The sequence below is a fragment of the Larus michahellis genome, chromosome 24, assembly GCF_964199755.1.
Source record: "Larus michahellis chromosome 24, bLarMic1.1, whole genome shotgun sequence".
Taxonomy (NCBI): domain Eukaryota; kingdom Metazoa; phylum Chordata; class Aves; order Charadriiformes; family Laridae; genus Larus; species Larus michahellis.
Window position 1 is genome coordinate 2,671,524 of NC_133919.1, and position 19,590 is coordinate 2,691,113.

Sequence of the window (19,590 nt, forward strand, 5' to 3'; positions counted from 1 at the left end):
TGGGTGAAACCTGGGCCCCAGGCACACAGCCAACAGGAGGGTTAGACTACACTTAAAAGTGGGCAAGGATTTCACAAATAGTGCTTTTGCCTCCAAAAAAAAAAAAAAAAAAAAAGTTATTCCAGAAGGGACTGAAACTATTTGGGAATTTAGGGCAAGTTCAGCAAACAATTTGCACCCCAAGTGTATCACGTTGCCTCTAAGATGCAACCAGTCCGTCCCTTCCTCCAGCTGGTACCCGAGGATGAAGATGGACGAGCAGGGCTGAGATATCAGCGGAGTGGGGAAAACCTGACCACGTCCATCTTACGGGAAGATGGGGCTTTGCTTCCCGGGCTGGGAAAGGGAGGAGCAGGAGTCTTGTGAGGAGCGGCTGAGGGAGCTGGGAGTGTTCAGCCTGGAGAAGAGGAGGCTGAGGGGAGACCTTCTCGCTCTCTACAGCTCCCTGAAAGGAGGGGGTAGCCGGGGGGGGTCGGGCTCTTCTCCCAAGGAACAGGCGACGGGACAAGAGGAAACGGCCTCAAGTTGCGCCAGGGGAGGTTTAGGACGGATATTAGGAAAAATGCCTTCATCGAAAGGGTTGTCAAGGATTGGAAGAGGCTGCCCAGGGCAGTGGTGGAGGCACCATCCCTGGAGGGATTTAAAAGCCGGGCAGACGTGGTGCTTCGAAACATGGTTTAGTGATGGTTTTTGTCAGATTGGGTTGATGGTTGGACTCGATGGTCTGACAAGTCCCTTCCAACCTCAGCGATTCTGTGATTCCATAAAGGAAACTCCTGCTGCTCCTGCTCCTACTTCTGATCAACCAGGACCACAGCGTTCAGCCGTGAGCAAGCTCCGAACGTACTGGCTGAGCCTGACGAGAACAGCCTCGAACACGACCTTCTCCCTGCTCCAAAGCCTTCCTCCTCTCCAAGATCACTGGATCTTGGAGAAATATGACACCAGAAATAAAAGCTTGTTGTGCGTTAAAAAACTAATTACACATTTTGTTGTTGGACGTGCGTTGCAAGGCGGTAACACATGCATCATTAAGCCGTGGCAAGTCTGAGCTCCCTCTCACCCCTCCAGCCGTAAAATCCAACCCAGCTACACAGGAGCTTCTCTCCCTCACAGGTAACCAAATCCTCGTGAAGTTTTGGGCCACCGGTGGAAGGACGGGAGCCTCAACATGAGCTTGCAGCCCAGAAAGCCAACCGCATCCTGGGCTGCATCAAAAGAAGCGTGGCCAGCAGAGCGAGGGAGGGGATTCTGCCCCTCTGCTCCGCTCTGGTGAGACCCCACCTGGAGTCCTGCGAGCAGCTCTGGAGTCCTCAGCACAAGAAGGACGTGGACCTGTTGGAGCGGGGCCAGCAGAAGGCCACGAAGATGATCAGAGGGCTGGAACACCTACGCTATGGGGACAGGCTGAGAGAGTTGGGTGGGTTCAGCCTGGAGAAGAGAAGGCTCCGGGGAGACCTTACAGCAGCCTTCCAGTCCATAAAGGGGCTCCAGGAAAGCTGGGGAGAGACTCTGGAGCAGGGAGCGTAACGATAGGACAAGGGCTAATGGTTTTAAACTGGAAGAGGGGAGATTGAGATGAGATGTGGGGAAGAAATTCCTTCTTCCGAGGGCGGTGAGCCCCTGGCCCAGGTTGCCCAGAGAAGCTGTGGCTGCCCCATCCCTGGAGGGGTTCAAGGCCACGTTGGACGGGGCTTGGAGCCACCTGGGCTGGTGGGAGGTGACCCTGCCCAGGGCAGGAGGGTTGGAACTAGATGATCTTCAAAGGTGCCTTCCAACCCGAACCATTCTGTGATTCTACGATATGCCCCAGGGATTCGTTTCCCCGCTTGCCAGGAAGGCGGCGCGCAGCTCCCAGCTCAGTACCTTTCTCCAGGTACTCCTCCAGCCCTCGCCGCCGGGCGTCCAGCTGCTGCTCCGACAAAGAGAAGGGCCATTTCCCCGGGAGACGTGGAAAAGTGAAGTTGGCGAATTCCCGTTTCAGGTTCTGGTGCAGGATGGCAAACTCCCGGTACCGCTTGGAGCAGAGCTGGCGGCCCGCCATGTAAACATTGTAGACCTGCAGGGAGGAGAAGAGGCTCACTGCGGGGAGAGAAAAGCTTCCCAAATCCAGACTGGCACAGCTCTGCCTTCCCAGACCCACGGGACTAAATAAGGAGGGTTTGAACCAGAATGAGAAACTGGTACGAACAGCTAAATATGCCACTGCCAATCCTTGGAGCTGGGGGGTGTCCCAGCTACTACCACCACCCGAGAGCAGCAGGATTAGCACGAGTTCAAGGCGTTTCTACTCCAAAAGGAGAGGAAAAACACCCAAACGCTTTACGCGAGGTCCTGAGCCCCAATGCAGCCATCACCTGGAGCATCTCCTGGGCACAGGAGGGTCCCGAGATGCACCAAGCCACTGCCAGACAGATGCCACAGCAAACGCCGTGCTGACGGCATCGGTTGCGTTCAGCAACAAGAGCCCCATCACCTTCCAGAGGGGCTGGACGCCACCGCTGGATTTCCAGCTTGGCGCAGAATTGAGCCTCACGGTGCAGCCAAAGCCCCAGAGCTTCGGCTTCGGGTTCAACGCTGCTTTCCCCGAGACACAGAGGGGTCCCAAACCGAGCAGAGGCTCGGATCCTGTCTGGACACGGCCCCTGGCAGCCGTCAGGCACCAGATCCCAGGGGAGAAGCAGCATTACATCTCTTTTAGGAGCACCCCCCCACGGTAACTAGTTTCTTTGCTATGCGTGCAACTCTTCCAGTTTCGTTCTGGGCGCATTAAGGAAACAGGACTCCGGTCCCAAACAGGGGAAATCTGGAGCAGAGTTATGGACTCAGGACATTTCTCAGCACCGTGATGCTCTTCAGGGAATTCCCTTCCCGTTCATTAACCAGCCGCCTCCATTTTTAAAGCCGATCTGCTGAGTCTCACAGGCAAGTTAAACAAGCTCTTATCTAGGCCTTGCTAATACGCCCTCAGTGATAAGGAGGTCCCAAACAGCAGCGTTACCTTAATTAGCTTCACACAAGGCAAGGGATGCAGAAGGAAGAGAGCAGGTTCAGGCGTTTTGACGTTTGCAACCGCTACCCCTCCTCTGGAGAAGGGCATCACCCTCCGCCGTCCTCCCGAAGCCGGCAGGGCACAGAGGAGGAGGCCAGCACGTGCCGAAGACACACCGCGAGTGGTTTTGTCAGCCTTCAGAAGACTCAAAAGCCCAACCTGCTCCCCCGATGAGGGCCCGGGGCGGTCCCAGCTCACTCACCCCTCCACACACCTCCCCGATAACCTTCACAAGGGGAAAGCGCTCCATCAAAACCACAGCTTTTTCCTTAAAGCGAAGCACGCGTTCAACCCTTCCAGCGTCACCTCGGGGGAAGGTGCCGGGATGGGGCTGGATCCGAACGTCGCAGCTACTGTCAGTCCAGAGAAGAGGCCGCCTTTGCCGCCCCCAACACTGCGCTGCTTTAAGAACCTCTGGTTTCCAGGACCCTTCTTCTCCTGCCCCACACAGCACACCCGATCCAGCAGCATCCCCCCAAGGCTGGGAGAACAGGGCTCCCCGTGAGGCTGCGGATCCGCAGGGATCCCATCTGTCCCCTTCAGAGACACGCGCCAGGGTGACGCGTTGAAGTGACAACGGGAGCCTGACCCCTCTGGTGAGCCGGGTGCTGACGAACCCTCTCCACCCTTCCTCTCTCACACACGCTGGGTTCTGCAACATGGACACTGGCTCGTGTCCTCCTTGGGAAAATGCCTCTGTCCTCAGCTGGGAGAGGAAAAAGTGATGAGCCAGTTTGTCATCTGTCTCCTGGCACCTCTCACCACAACACAACCACATCCCGAGGGCGGCTGCTCCAGCCAAACCTCCCTCCCGGGCTGGGAGGGCAAAGGGAGCCAACGCACGGCACAAACCTTCCAGCCACGAGTCCAGGCAGTGGCGTAACTACAACATCTGACACGCGCCATCTCGTCCCGAGTCCTTCCATCATCCACCCCCACCGACAGCCACACAGTTCCCTGGCTCCGGAAAAAGGAAGGCAGCACAGAGAGCAGGAGAAAATGACCTGGACACGGGTAGGACTGTGCTCCTAACAATAAGCAGCTCTCTGCGGGGGGAAGAATGACCGCCCTTGTGGCATGCTTCTGTCTCTACCAGTCGCTGATTGAAACTGGGAGCCAGCTGGGGTCTGGCTGCAGGCTCCACTGGTCCCTGTGGCAAACTGAGAGCAGTGGCCAGGCTCCGCTGGTCCCCGTGGCACACTGAGAGCAGCGGCCAGCAGCCAGGCTCCGCCGGTCCCCGTGGCACACTGAGAGCAGCGGCCAGCAGCCAGGCTCCGCCGGTCCCCATGGCACACTGAGAGCAGCGGCCGGGCTCCGCCGGTCCCTTGCAACACGCTCACAGCAGCGGCCGGGCTCCGCCGGTCCCCGTGGCACGCTCACAGCAGCGGCCGGGCTCCGCCGGTCCCCGTGGCACGCTCACAGCAGCGGCCGGGCTCCGCCGGTCCCCGTGGCACGCTCACAGCAGCGGCCGGGCTCCGCCGGTCCCTTGCAACACGCTCACAGCAGCGGCCGGCCTCCGCCGGTCCCCGTGGCACGCTCACAGCAGCGGCCGGCCTCCGCCGGTCCCCGTGGCACGCTCACAGCAGCGGCCGGGCTCCGCTGGTCCCCCGCGGCATGCTCACAGCAGCGGCCAGCACAGGGTGCTGGAGGATGGGGCAACCGAGATGGATGCTTGGCTTGCAAACGGTGAACACCCCACAGCCAGGCAAGGAAGCAAAGAGCTAAGCAAGGCCCGGCCGACAGGAGGTTAAATACACCCCCAGCGGTGCAAGAGGAAACGGTTCTGCAGACGAGTGTCTTCAACCTGGTTTGGGTCCCACTCCGAATATTTCCTTACCAGCCCCAGCCCGCCATCCCTGACGAGCCAGAATCAACCTTAAGCCTCAGAGGGCGCGTCCTTGTCAGGCACTTCGATGACAGATCACATTCTCGGGGAAAATGACTGCCAGCCTCCCCGATAAACACGAGAGAAGAGGCGGGGAGCCCCAAGGAAAAAGTCTTTCCACAACTATTTTCCCCCGACGCTCCCTAAAGGGGGAAGGGAGATGGAAGGGAAAAGAAATTCTGTTAGATGGGAAGCTGTGCCTCAAGACATCTGCTCCCTTTGCTTTTACATTTGTCACAGATGTCCTTAAACGCTTGGTGTAAAGCAGGAGGTACAAATACGAAGGTTTATACAAACAAAATAACTTCCTACTTCATCTTCACAAGAGATCAAGCTATTCCGGATACGTTAATAAAAAGGCTTCCCAGCACACCGGGAATAGCTGCAAGAGAAACCGAGCACAGCAAGAAGGAGGACGGGCGCGCCTAAATAAGGCAGGGTCAGAACCGGTCAATAATAAATTAACGCGCCTCCATCCTGAAGACAAACAGAGAACGTTGCCACCACCCGTCACTAACAGCAGACACTTCCCATCTCCCGAAAACACCATCCGAGCGGATACTAACCACAAACTTCTCGCCGTTTTGCTCCACGTGCTTGTAGGTGGGGATGGAGATGGGCACGGCTTGTTTTTCTGTGTAGTCATAGAACGACTGCCCCAAAGAGTCATCGCTGGGATCCAGATTGTCTGCCTCGTGGGGAGGCACCGACAACACCGTCAGGATCAACTCCTTCTCTCCTGCGCGGATCAGGTCCACCACTTGCTTGTGCGTCGCTCCTTCGACGTTCACCCCGTTCCTGCGAGAGGAAAGCAGAGAAGCCATGAGCGAGGCAGGGGCGAGTGCAGAGCCTTCAAACCACGCCAGGGTCAGCCCAGGGATCCACCACGTCCCTGCTTCCCCTCGGAAATCCCTCCTCCAGCCTCAACCGCTCCTGGCTGCTCCCGTTTCCCTCTGGTCTAAACTTCGTTAATTTTTCCCAATTGGTGATTTCTCGGCTTATCGTAGAATCATAGGATGTGTTGGGTTGGAAGGGAGCTCTAAAGGTCACCTAGTCCAACCCCCCTGCAGTAAGCAGGGACATTTTTAACTAGATCAGGGTTATTATTTACTGAATTGTGTTTAATGGCTTCAGACACAGCTAGAACTTCTTTAAGGCTCATCCACCCCCTGGAATATTTAACGCAAGTTTTGCGGTTTTTACCGTTTCTCAATGGCACGACACGGCACGGCACGCTCGTACCCAGAAAGCGAGCCTTTTCCCGTCGGCTCAAGGCGGACGCGAGAAGCCCACAGAATCGGGGAAGAAAACGCGCAACGCCCAAAACATACTGCTCTGGCTAGGGCAGAGCCCGTCTCCCGATCCTCTACAGCTCCAAACCGCAAGTGAATTTCCTAAACACAAACTGAAGCTTCCAGGTGACCAAGGATGAGAAAGGAGGGAAGGAGGCTCGGAGAGCAAAGCTAAGCCATTTCAGAAGCTGGTGCTCCCAGCCACCGAGGCGCAGCACCCACCAGCACTCGGGCTTTGGTGCAACACAATGGAGACGCCCGTTCGCTTCCGTTACTTCTAGGCAAACCGCTCTGCCTTGCCCCAAACAGCCCCGGAGCACTGCTGCAGCGAGTAGCGCACTGCTGCTTCCTGAAGTGCTCCAACCTGATCGTCAGAGCTCCTCACAATGGCGCCCCAAGCCCTCCACGATCACGGGAGCTCCTCACAATGGCGCCCCAAGCCCTCCACGATCACGGGAGCTCCTCACAATGGCGCCCCAAGCCCTCCACGATCACGGGAGCTCCTCACAAGCCCTCCACGATCACGGGAGCTCCTCACAAGCCCTCCATGATCGTGGGAGCTCCTCACAAGTGCGCCCCAAGCCCTCCATGATCGTGGGAGCTCCTCACAAGTGCGCCCCAAGCCCTCCATGATCGTGGGAGCTCCTCACAAGTGCGCCAGGAGCTCCTCACAATTCCGCCGGGAGCTCCTCACAAGTGCGCCAGGAGCTCCTCACAAGTGCGCCAGGAGCTCCTCACAAGTGCGCCAGGAGCTCCTCACAATTCCGCCCCAAGCCCTCCACGATCACGGGAGCTCCTCACAATTCCGCCCCAAGCCCTCCACGATCACGGGAGCTCCTCACAATTCCGCCCCAAGCCCTCCACGATCACGGGAGCTCCTCACAATTCCGCCCCAAGCCCTCCACGATCACGGGAGCTCCTCACAATTCCGCCCCAAGCCCTCCACGATCACGGGAGCTCCTCACAATTCCGCCCCAAGCCCTCCATGATCACGGGAGCTCCTCACAATCCTGCCGCAAGCCCTCCATGATCATGGAAGCTCCTCACAATTCCACCCCAAGCCCTCCGCGATCATGGGAGCTCCTCACAATCCTGCCCCAAGCCTTCCAGGATCGCCAGAGCTCCTCACAATCCCTCTCCAAGGCCTCCACGATCGTGGGAGCTCTTCACAATTCCGCCCCAAAGCCTCCAGGAGCCCCAGAGAAGCTCTAAAGACCCAAGACAGACCCAAGCCACCTCCAGAGCATTCCTGCTCTCCCTGCAAGCTCAGCTTACCATCATTTGGCTCGTGCTTCGCCCAGAAGATACGGACCATACCTCGGCCAGCCTAGAAAGATGCTGGACCTATGACTTGATTTCAAAGCAAAGAGAGCTGTTGGGTTCTCTTCCAAATCTGGGAAAGGACCAGCCTGGTTTTCTTCTCGGTAAGAGCTAAATTTAGTAGCGAGTCTCCATAAACTTGCCGTCATCACAAGCGTCTCTGGGAAGAGTTTGGTATCTGAAACATTCCCTGTATAAACAGGAACAGGCAGAACTTCACCCACCGCATCCCCCTGGCTCTGGCACGGCTGATGGAGAGCCTGGAGATCACCGGAGACGATGGGTCCCCGTCACCTTGTCACCTCTGCTTCCCGAGCGGCTGCTTGGGACGAGCCTGGAACAAACCAGCCAGGGAGTTTCTCACTGCTGCTGAAGCAACGGCGGCAACCACGGCACAACACCAATTTGCCTTCGCTCACAGGTCGGAATTTCTCCCGCAGAGCGCCCAGCGTCGCCCTTATTCCACAGCGCCAGCTGCGGCCACTACCTGATGCTTCAGAGGAGTGCAAGAGGAAAGCAGTCTGCCCTTCCCCAGCCACGCATGCCCACCACGCCGGGAGAGAAAGGGCTCTCAAATATTCCCTCTGGCAATCAGCTCCTCCTTCCCGGAGCCGGGGAGCAGACTGTCATCATCTCACCGCGAAGATGGTCACAGAACCATCGCAGCTTGCCTTAAATCAAGGGCAGGATTTAGCTTCCGATCCCCAGCTCTCAAACGAAAGAGAACAGGCTCTCGACGCTTCACATCCATCAGCTTTTAATTGAACTTTTACTTAGAAGAATCAGCCCGGAAAGAGCCGGATCTCCACTTACAGATCTGGGTGAGAGATCCCAGGCTCCGAACCAAGTCTAAAAAGCTCCAAGCGGCGCTTGTGAGCCAGAGGCAGAGCTGGGCAGGAACAATTCCCCCGGCTCGGACACTACTGCACCTTATCAGCCCTCTTAGAGCTCCGGTACCCTCTCAGGGAAGGGATAAGGAAGCAACGCTCCGTGCAGGCTCTGTGCTCCAAGGGCCGCACACGGCTTTTACAGAACAAGGCTGTTGAGCTCAGGAAGAGAAGAAACCCCCTCCTCATTCCAGCTCTTCCCCGGGGCAGCAGCGTGGCCCCCGAAGCAGCAAATTCGGCCGCACAGGGCAGCCCTCGTTAGCAAGTCGAGCCGTTAGCCACCGACACCGTCGCGCCAAAGCGATGTTTGCCTTTCCCCCCCGCCCCGCCGCGCGACGCTCACGTGCTGCTCGCTGACCCCAGATCCCTTCCGCTCGCCGAGAATGAACCCCGGCTGCAAAGTCCGGCGCCGCCGCTGCCCAGGGCTGATTTTTGGTGGATGGGGATGAAAAGCCGGATTCCAGTCGCGTGCAGATGGCTGTCATTTGCCCACCCCAGGAGGGACAGCGGGCCGAAACGATTGTCCTCCGCGCATCCCTGTTCTGCCCCAAAGGGAGAAGGACGAAGGCAGGGGAGTTCAGTCACCGACCCACGCTGGACCCCGAGCCCATCTCCGGGCAGTGGCAGGCAGAGCCCCCCCCCCGGCTGCAGCAGGGGCTCTCGGCTGACCCAGGCTGCAGGACGCGCTGCTTCGGCTGCAAAAGCCAAGCCTGGTTTTGACTTACTCAGCCCCAGCCAGGCTGAGACGAGGTCCTCAGCTTTACTTCCCATCAAAGCCCTCGGACACCGCACTTTCCCTTCTGCCAGCAGCCCGAGAAGAAACACGGTGCCGGCTTCCTCCTCTTCCTCTCCCCAGCCCCTGGTGACTCCTGCTGCCACCCGTTTTCTCCCTGAGCCGACACCGAGCCCTGGGAGGGGGCGAGGAAGGACAGGACCTGGGACTCCCGACAGAGAGACTGCAATGCATCATTTCATTCACAAAAAAACGGTGATACCCGCCGCCAGCTCTCCATCGCGCCCGGGGGCGGCTTTTCTCAGCTCAGATCCTGCTGTAACAGCGGCTCCGCTCGCCGTCCTCCGCGCCCAGCGGTGAGGAGGAGCAGTCGGCACCGCAGGCGCACGGGGCCGGAGGACTCGCACCTTTGCAATAAAGTCACCATAGCAACTCAGCCCGGAATCATCACCCACGAACCAGCGAGGAAAGGGAATGGTAAATCATCCGCCACGGGCAAACCAGGAGCAGGCGGCGAAGCGAGAGAAGCCGAGCTGAACCACGGCCACAGACCTGCGGGATCCGAGAGGCGAACGCGCTTCTCCCAAAACAACGGGACACTCAGGTACTTTGCTCCTCAAGCTTCTGCCTTCCTTTGGGGTCGGAAAAAAAATCCAGGCGTTACCTTTAGCATTCCAGGGGATGCGCACGGTCCCAGGAGAGGGGTGCTGAGCTGACGGCAGGGCTGGGTCCCTCCGTACCTTACAGAAAGGACGTCCAGGCACAACATCAGCAGATGACAACCAGACCCAACGAATCCTTCCCTCCGCAAAGGAGACACCGCAGGCTGCAGACAGCTCTCTTCTGCGCGGGAAGGGAAATAGAGAACTCTGCTCAGGGCAGAGCAAACCGCTGCGGCACGGAGACCACGGCCAGCCCCAGTAAGGTCTGCCAGACTTCAGCAGCACTTGAAGAGCAACACCCTCTGACAAATCACTTCTCTCAGCTGTCCACCACCAAACGTGGACATGGTTAAACCGGGAGCATGAGGTTCTGTCACCTTCTGCTGCAGGACAGTGGGCGAGTCTCCTTCCCTCGGCACCCGGCTTCCTCTTTGCCTCGCCGGGGCCATGAGCTGCCTGACAGGAAGGTTACCACAGGAAAAGCTCTGGAGTTGGTGGGTAGAAGTGAAGCTGGAGCTGCTCAGTGGGCTGTTCGACAGGGGAACGTGGAGCCTTTTCACGCTGTCCCTCTTACAAGGGTATCCCCACCTGGGCAGGGCTGCGAAGGGGCTCCCGAATGCTCTCGGCACCTCCTGTGGGAGCTGGGAAGAAGCTGTTTCCCTCCTGGTGCTGGTCAGGGTCAACCTGGCTCGACACTCACCACGGGTAAGGGCTCACGTTGGCTGAGCTGAAGACAACATAACCCCAAAACACTCGTTTCCCCATCTCTGAGGGCAACTGTCTCCCGTATGTCTCCAAACGTACGCCCGTGCCGCAATCCACAGTCCAGCGCGATGCCAAAGATCCTGCCAAGACAGGCTGAGACTCTGGACTGTGACCCCAGGCAGCGCCAGGCTCTGTGACCGCTGACGCCGCTGCGAGGGCAGACGCCCTGGCACGCGTGGGGCGAGACCGGGCGCTGCCGGCCCCGGCACTCGCCAGTCGGGGCTCGCCTGGTGCTACGTGGGAAGCCAGGCTCCGGGAATTACAGCAGATTACGCTTAACAGAAGATCTCCAGCCAGTGGTTCGGCAAGCTCCCGCCGCCAAAAATGCATGCTGGGGGGCAGAGCAGACCAGTGTTTGTTCACCGTAATGAATTTAAAAGCCTCTCCGAGGCTGAGTTTCCAAAGCGGAAGGCCAAAGACGGTGAGCGGCGGCAGCGGGCTTGCACGGTCCCCTGGCTGGAAGGAGGATGAGCTGCTGAAGCACCGACTCGCTCCCCCAGACCTGCTCTCTCCACCAGCGCGGCGCAGAAAAGGTCTCACTCCCCAGCTGCGTTTGAACGCAGAGCACTCATGGGCAAGCGTCCTCGGCAAGAAGAGGAACCGCTGGCAAACACCAGGAGACCCCGAGGACAAAAGCATGCAAGCAAAAATCCCCATCACGCTGGCGCTAACGAGCAAGATCCCCAAGACACAGAGAAGAACATTTCACTTCTCCCATTTGTACACCCAATGACTCATTTTTCTGCGAAGATTTCTTAAAATTTCCCAGCTATCTGTCTGTCAAGAGATGACAAGGAAATTTACTGCAAGAAAGCCTGCAAGAAGCTTCCTGGAGATTAAGACCACGGCCTGCCTCCGTGCTTTGTTCAGGCAAAGTGCTAACCCAGCCGACAAACCACCCAAGGAAAAACACCCCAGAAACCACTCGGGTCATCTTTAAGGCTTTGCATTTTAGCAGATGAGCACCTTCAGCCGTCCCACGCCATCAGCAGGGCCACCACGGCAAAGCCCAGCTCTGCAGTCAAGGCAAGACCAGCAAAACCTGCGTAAAACAAGCAGAGCTGTACCCGACGGCATCGCACCTCTCTCCCAGCCCGGCAAAACCAGGCACTTCCCATCTTCCAGCTCCCGACGCCTGGTTCAAAATACATCTGGCTCCGGCTCTGCCCAAGGCCGTACGTTAAGCCCCTAAAATTCAACACATCACCAAGAAGCTCCCCGCACTCCTGCTGCTTCTCTAACACCCGGGTTCTCCACGTGGTGGTCCACCACGCTGGGGTCCACCGTGGGTCGGTGACTGAACTCCCCCACCTCCGTCCTTCTCCCTTTGGGGCTGAACAGGGCCGTGCGGAGGACACTCGTTTCGGCCTGCCGTCCCTCCTGGGGTGGGCAAACGGCAGCCATCTCCACCTGACTGGAATCCGGCTTTTCATCCCCATCCACCAAATATTCATCCGAGGGAGAGATTTTTCAGCGCGGCGCCGAGACCAGAGCAGCGGTGACAGATTACTCTCCGCTCCGAGAAGGGCTGATGAAGGGAGAAGAGCGCCGAAGACGAGCTCCAGCGACAAGGGCAGTCACCGCAGGGATCAGCGGCCTCCTCGGGAGAGGCTCTGGAAACGAAGAGGAAGAGCTAATGAGCTTACTGGGCACCGCGGTGCGGGACAGCTTCTCCAGGCTTGCCGTAGATGCTGCAGAAAACCCAACCATCCAAGGCTGCTCAGCCGGGGCCGAAGCGGTATTTCCCCATTTCTAATCACCCCAAAGAAAGGGAAACCAGCCTTCTGCTTTTACAGCGAAGAAATCCAGGCTCTGTCCAACATTATTCCGAACAGATGAAAAAAAAAAAATAAAAAAAAAAATCCCTGGAAGACACTAACAAGCGCGATTCCAGTGACCTTTCCTGTCTCTCTTACGTGGGAGAGACCAGGAGAAGGCTGGATAATTACCATTTTCACTGAAGCCTCTTACAACATTTTAAGGAAGTTTTAACGTGCCTTGTGCGTATTGACACGCTTTGGCTCCGGCAAACACCCGCGATTGCCATTCACCCACTCCAATCATCAGCGCAACGATTCCTTGCAAATTAACACTTCTGAAACACCCTGGAAGCAGACAAAGAATGTTAACATTTCAGAAGGTTAAAAACTAAATAGCACTGAAAAGCAAACAAGGACTGACTCAATAGGTGGAAAGCTATTAGTCTTGCTGAAAAAGGAACAACATTTCGGACGCTTGCGAAACCAAACCTCTATCAAATCCACTCTGGAAACCCAGTGTTAATTGCACTCAGCTGCTCCACCGGCGCTAGGAGACAAGATCTGGGTCAAGACTTCCTCCGTGTTTCCTCCCCTCAACCATCAGCAGAACCACCCCGAGAAGCCGAGAGACGGAGGGGGCTGCTGGACCGCAAGCCCCAGGGCTCGCACGGAGCTGGACTTTTTAAGCGTAACCTTTCTGACCAACAGCAAAGCGACGATTCTTATCTGTTCCTTTTGCAGACCCAGATTCTCCTCTGGCTCAGTTCAAGCTGCTGACGACCGAGTTCGAGCCTGGGACAGCGGCTTTGGTTTCCCAGCCCTGCTCTTTCGCACAGCTCCGAGCAACATCAATGGGCCCCCGAGGATTCTGCAGACCACACGCTGCAAACCACCGTCACGAGACGCTCCCCCGGAGATGTCACCGAAGGGCCCGGCGCGGTCTTGCGCTCCTGCTCTTCCAAACAGCATCCCAGTCCACCAGCAGCTCGGAGTCCGGGCGTTCAGGAGGCTCTTGATGGTGTTTTCATCTGCAGCCCGCATTTTGCGAGCACAGGTTTGAATCCCAGTAAAAGGAAACTTTCCCCCGATTTGTATTTCGTCCGGCGCTGCTTCCCCCGTGTTCAGACCGGTGAGCAAGGAAGGGAAACGATGGGTACAGAAAAGCCACCGCGAAACGCCGGGCACCAACATCCAGCACATCCCCAGCCGCTCTTCCCCATCAGGAGCCGTTTCCAGCGAGCCTATGGGCACTGACCCATTTGCTTCGTTATCTTGAGACGAACAAAGCAGGGGCAGAGAGCCCAAGCGGCGGAAATGGGTTTAAATTTCTCCAGCTTCAGTCATCGCGCCCATTCCACGGCGCACACAGAGAGTTCTGTTTAAATCTACTGCAGAAGTGTTAAACCAGGGGAGATAAAAAGGCTCTTGCATTTATCTAATTGTACGCTTAATGGAAAACCCAGCACACGAGGGTTCTTCATTTACCCACCGCTGTTATCTCTCAAGAAAGAAAAGATACATTTGCAGTTTTTTCACTCCGAGAGCCAACGCCAGCCTTATTGAGCACACCGAGCCCGGGCCGCGTCAGGAGCCCCGCGTTATTCCCAGCCTTACCCAGCCGAATCCATTCCCCTTCCTGCGCTCCGGCAGCCCCGTTCCTAAGGAGGGGGGGGGGGGGTGGGTGGAAAAAAGAGATGCTGACCCACAGGAAAACGCTCCGAAAAGGTGGGCAGGAAAGTGAGGGATGGAACCCAAAAAGGTTGGGGGGAATTCAGGAACGCTGCCGGGAAGACGGTGGGAGGAGGCAAGACATCCATCAGCAGGGCATGCAGTGCCGCCTCCTTTTTACAGACCATTCCGGCCTTTTCCAAAGCAGATCCAGCTTTTTTCTGTCCCAAGCTGATACACAAAACTAGACTTTAGACCAAGGAGAGATAAAGAGTTTAATCTCCTGAGGGAAATGCCTCTTACCCCTGCACGGGTTAGGAGGCGGCCGTCTCCGATGGGGGTTATTCCATCAAGACCCGTATCGAGGGGGATGACACCTTCTCTCGCAGCAGCCGGCGCTGCGACCGTTTCAGACGTTTTTTTCGGATGCAGGAATGAGCGATGGAGACCAGTTCTCCGGTGTGGCGGGGTACGGTACCCCCCCCTACCCTCCCAATCGCACCTAGATCAGACCAGGTTTCCGCCGCGCGCAGTTCAGTAATATTGAGAATAAACCCCCTCCTTTATCTGTTCAATTATTTTTGAGCGAGCTTCCCTGCAAACAGAGCAAACGCTAGTGAGATTTTCTTCCCCGTCAAGATTAGTTATGATTGTCATTCAGGGTGATAATCAAGAACTAAATTAGCTTTCATTGTCTGTCTCCAATGCCCTCAACACCCACAAACACACAACCGGCTAAGAAGATTAGAGAGCACGCCATAGCTGTGTTGCAAAACCAGCCTTCGAAAGCGAGAGGTCTGAGCTAGACGCTGGATACGGGAGCGCGAGGCGGTGAAGGATGGCAAGAAAGGACGAAATAAACCCTTCAGCCAACACCCGAAACGCCCTCCGGTTTCAGAGGAGGACTGCGGAGCAGGTTGTGCTCCTCCACCTCGCCGGAGGAAACCACATGCCCATTAAAGCAGACCCTCAGCCCCGCAGGGACGTGGGGGTCTCTGGGTCGTCCAGCCCCACGCACGTCCCGAGCGCGCTGGGGAATAGACAGGGTCGGGGGACAGACCCCACAGAGGAGTCGCCCCGTGCTGAACACCCCGTTACTCCGCAGCAACAGCCACGGCCATTCCATCAAGGCCACGCAGTGGAAGAAACTCGGTCTCTCAGGCTCTTGCCCCCCCAAAAAAACTCTCACCCGGGCCAGTTTGCGGGAGTTGGACACAACCAGCGCACTCGGAGCACGCCGATCCCGCCCGGCTCTCGGCATTTAAACACGGCGCGAGATCTGCAAGGGGCCAGCAGTTCCTCCCACCGGCAGCCCGGCTTTCCCCCGAGTCCCCCAAACCCACCGTGGGTCCCGCGGGCAGACGAAGCGGGGGCCGTGCCGGGAACGCCGTGCCGGGGAGACGGCAGAGGATGGGCCCCCGAGCCTCCCGGGGAACCCCACCCCCACCATTGTACGCAGGGTGCTGCTGTGGAAAGGAAGGGAAACCGGAGCTATTTTTGGAGTCTTGTTTTATTGTTTTCTACTCCAACTCACAACCGCGCGAGGATTTACTTGCAGGAGTTGGATTTTAACAGACCCAGGGAGAATCAGCGTCCCCTCGGCAGGGTGCGCAGAGTCTTCACGCCGCCAAAATGTGGCTGATACCGCGTAATGTTTTTCGGGCCGATGTATGCGGTCAGGTTACCAAAAACGACAGCCCATATTGGAAAAGGGCGAGAGCCAATTTGGCAGTGCTACAAGAAGGTACGTGGGCAAATTAAAAGCAACTTCTGCTGGCAAATAAAGGAAGAGGAAATGCCCCATCCTTCCAGTTGCAACTGCCCTGTGGAGGGGGAAGCCAGAGGCCACCAGCAAACACCCTCGTGCCCCCTCATTAGCCATCGTTATCTGCAGGTCTTAACTCTTTCAATCTCCGCTGTGTGGTTTGGCGACAGACCAAAGGTCGGGCCCTCCCCGAGACGCCGGGGACTGAACGCCCATGCCAGCACCGGCCTCAAAACCTACCTCTGATTTCAAACACGGCATTTTAATTATTTCCCCACAGTGGGCACGAAGGAGAATTTCAGCCCGGCACCTCGCAACACACACAAAATATTTCCCCTCGGTCAATAAACGCTGCTCTTTCAAGTAGATCCTCCAGGTGCAGAATTCACCCCCTGAACTGTTCTTCTGCACAGGGGAGAAAAAAAAAAAAAAAAAAAAAAATCAAAGTGTAAAGTATTTGGGTCACCCGGGAGAGAGCCAAATCCCAACAGCAAGCTTTCTGCAGGGCACAGCCAGCTCTCTAGCCACGGGCTAGTCAGAACAGCTCTCCTCTGCCGGGCCCAAACACATGCTCTTGTCCTTCACACACTGCAGCCTGCAAAGACCGGCAGCGAAGCATTCCTGCTGCTATGAAATCCCTGTAATTAATAAGTAATTGAACTTAACCAACTCAGCATGAAGTACAAATACGTAAGGACCAGGAGGTATCGCGTAGCTCAGCATGGGCAGAACCAACCCCAAGAACCACAAGACGAAGGGGAACACGCTCAGAAAAACACACCTCGACAGGCTGAGGCCGCAGAAAGCCCTCAAAGAGATTTAACCGATGTCAGTCCACAAACACGGGCTCGAAGTTTAAGGGTTTTGTTTTGGGGGTTGAGGGAAGATCAGTTTCAACACAGCTGAAGCATTCCCAGGGAAAGATGTTTTCGGGTTCACGTTACAATTCTTGCTGTCGAGAAACAGCTACCACCGCACAGCCCGGGACAACGCGAGGTCCCAGAATCAAACCCAAGCAGCCGGTCCCATCCCATCCCGCGCATTTCCAAAGCCTCGTGGCTGCCGGGGGGGGGACAGGCAGGCCACCAGCTCTGGAGAACACCCCGGTCTCCTCCCAAAGGAACCCCCTGCCCGCCCCAGGAGGGTCTCCACATTGAAGACCGAGGGTCCCACTCGCAGGAGGAGGGTTTGCACCCTCGCGCACCTCATCCTGGCTCACAGGAGCGGGACACCCCTGAGCTGCCCCAGCCCAGCACCGGACCCTTCCCTCCTGCTCTCACCCTTCCTTCCAGCCACCACCTTCCACATCTCCTAACCTACTTCCCCTCCTCACCAGGGATCTCTCCCAGGGAAAAAGCTTTTCTCCAGGAGCTCAGTGCCTCCCCAGGCAAATTCCCCACCGCGGCCACCCCCTTCCACCAGCTCCTTCCCAGCCGGGGAGGTAGATCCGTGGACGAGGCTCCTACAGATATTTCTGCTGCCTGTGAGCCCTTCTGCAATCCAAGGGATGCCCCCGAAAACAAAGGTGGGGGGAGAATCTCCCCAGGGATGAGCTGGTGAAGGGGACCCCAGACTCACCCTCCAACCCTCAGTCCCTCCACACACCCCACAAAGAAGGGGATCCTCTAAATAACACCCTAAAAAACGAGTGCCTTGCCTTCGAGGAGATGGAGACCGCGTCCCTCCACCCCCAAAGCCGCCAGGGAGGAAGATGCTGGTCCACAACCCCCTAAAACCCTCCAGGAGAGGATGAAGGCAGCCCCCACCCCTCTCCGGATAATGGGGTCCTCAGGGACGAGAGGTTGGCCCAGCCCCCTCATAAGGGGTCCCCAAAGCCCCCAGTGAGGGGAGGCCAGCCCCTGTAAGGGCTCCCAGTGAGAGGAACCTGGCCCAGCCCCCCCAGTAAGAGAAGACCAGAGCAGGCCCCCTCACCAGGGGTCCCCAAAGCATCTGGGCAGACAAATACAGCTCCCCACAGGTGCCTCCCCTGGGGACCCCCAAAGCCCCCGCTGAGAGGAGAACAAACCAGCCCCCCTAAGCCTCCAGCGAGGTCCAGCCGCCCCCGTAAGCCCCCCCACATTCCCACCGAGGGGCAGCCACCCTGGTCCCCCATTACATGCTCCCATAACACCCCTCCGAGTCCAGCCCGGCTCAGCCCCTCCTCATGACTCCCCCAAAGAGGCTCAGTCTCCCTTAATAAGGATGCCCCAATCCCCCAGCGAGGCTCAGACCCCCCCGAGCCCCCCCCAAGCTCCCCTCCATCGGGGCTCAGACCCCCCCCCGAGCTCCCCAAGCCCCCCTCCGAGCCCCGCGGGGCTCAGCCCCCTCAGGGCTTCCCCAAGCCCCCCCCATCGGGGCTCAGCCCCCCCCGCCGGGTTCCCCCAAGACCCCTCAGGGCCCCCTCAGGGCTCATCCAAGCCTCCTCCCCGCCCCCCCCATCGGGGCTCAGCCCCCCCCGGACCCCCCTCCCAGCGGCGGGGGCGGCGGCGGGGCGGGGGCGGGCAACCCCCCCCAGGCCGGGCAGGGCAGCGGGGCGGCGGCCCCCCCGTACTCACACCTCCAGGATGCGGTCCCCCTTGCGCACCCCGGCGCGGTCGGCCGCCCCGCCGCCCAGCACGGCGCTGACATGCTGCAGCGGGGCGTAGAGCTCGCCGTTGATGCTCCGCAGCTGGCCGCCCTCGCTCACTTGGCCGCGGACGTTGAAGCCGTAGCCGGACTCCGACTTGACGATGCGGACGACGCGGGGCCCGCCCGGGCCCCCCGGGGCCCCCTCCCCGCCGCCGTTCCGCTGCGCCGCCGCCGCCGAGCGCGGCAGCCCCTCGCCCTCCTCGTCCGCCATCTTGGCGAGCAGCGCCCGGGCCGGCCCGTCACGCGACCGCCGCCCCGCCGGCCACCGTAGGGCAACGCCTCCTCCCCCTCGAAAGGGACGACGGGAAATGTAGTCCCGTCCAGCCCCCGCCTCCGCGGGCGCAGGGGACGCTGGGAAATGTAGTCCGGCGGGGAGGGCGCGAGGCCTGCCGGGAGTTGTAGTGCCGCGCCGAGGCTGTCGCCGTGGCAACGGGACGGGGCGGGGCGGGGCGGGGAGGTGGGGCCGGTGCCGCGCTGTGATGTCACGGCTGTGATGTCACACGGCCTTATGAGGCAACAGGTGGCAGACAGGCCCCGCCATGGGGCCAGGGCTGGGCCAGGCCTCAGGGCCAGGACTGGGGGTCCGCAGGCCTCGCCATGGGGCTCAGGGGACCTGCAGGCCTCACTGTGGGGCCCAGGGACACGCAGGCCTCTCCTGCCCCTGGGGACCTCAGGGCAGAGGGACGCCCCTGTCCCCAGGGAGGAGCGGCAACCGCAGCAGGGCCACGCTCTCTTTGCCCCGCTCCCCTCCCAGCAAGGGCCACGGCTGCCATGGAGGCAGGTGGCACAGGCCGCTGTGTGGAGCAGGAGCACCAGGGAGGTGCCGAAAAGAGAATCACAGAATGGTTTGGGTTGGGAGGGATCTTGAAGCTCATCAAGTCCCAACCCCTGCCCTGGGCAGGGACACCTCCCACCAGCCCAGGTGGCTCCAAGCCCCGTCCAACCTGGCCTTGAACCCCTCCAGGGATGGGGCAGCCACAGCTTCTCTGGGCAACCTGGGCCAGGGGCTCACCGCCCTCGGAAGAAGGAATTTCTTCCCCACATCTCATCTCAATCTCCCCTCTTTTGGTTTCAACCCATTCCCAACGTCCCGTGGCTCCCCTCCCTGCTCCAGAGTCCCTCCCCAGCTTTCCCGGAGCCCCTTGAGGGACTGGAAGGGGCTCCAAGGTCTCC

The 19,590-nt window shown here is 58.6% G+C and overlaps 1 protein-coding gene across 2 annotated transcripts in view; it reads right to left on the bottom strand.

Moving 5' to 3' along the window:
- The window catches only part of SNX27 (sorting nexin 27), a 32,934-nt gene extending 14,278 nt beyond the window's left edge, over positions 1-18,656 (bottom strand). For both annotated transcript variants that reach the window (XM_074566644.1, XM_074566643.1), the window contains exons 1-3: positions 18,345-18,656; positions 5,504-5,735; positions 1,867-2,059 (exon numbers count right to left, since the gene is read on the bottom strand). In XM_074566644.1, the coding sequence (XP_074422745.1) occupies positions 1,867-2,059; positions 5,504-5,735; positions 18,345-18,628 (709 nt within the window). In that variant the 5' untranslated portion in view covers positions 18,629-18,656. The remainder of the gene's footprint in view (positions 1-1,866; positions 2,060-5,503; positions 5,736-18,344) is intronic.
- Positions 18,657-19,590: the final 934 nt, after the last annotated feature.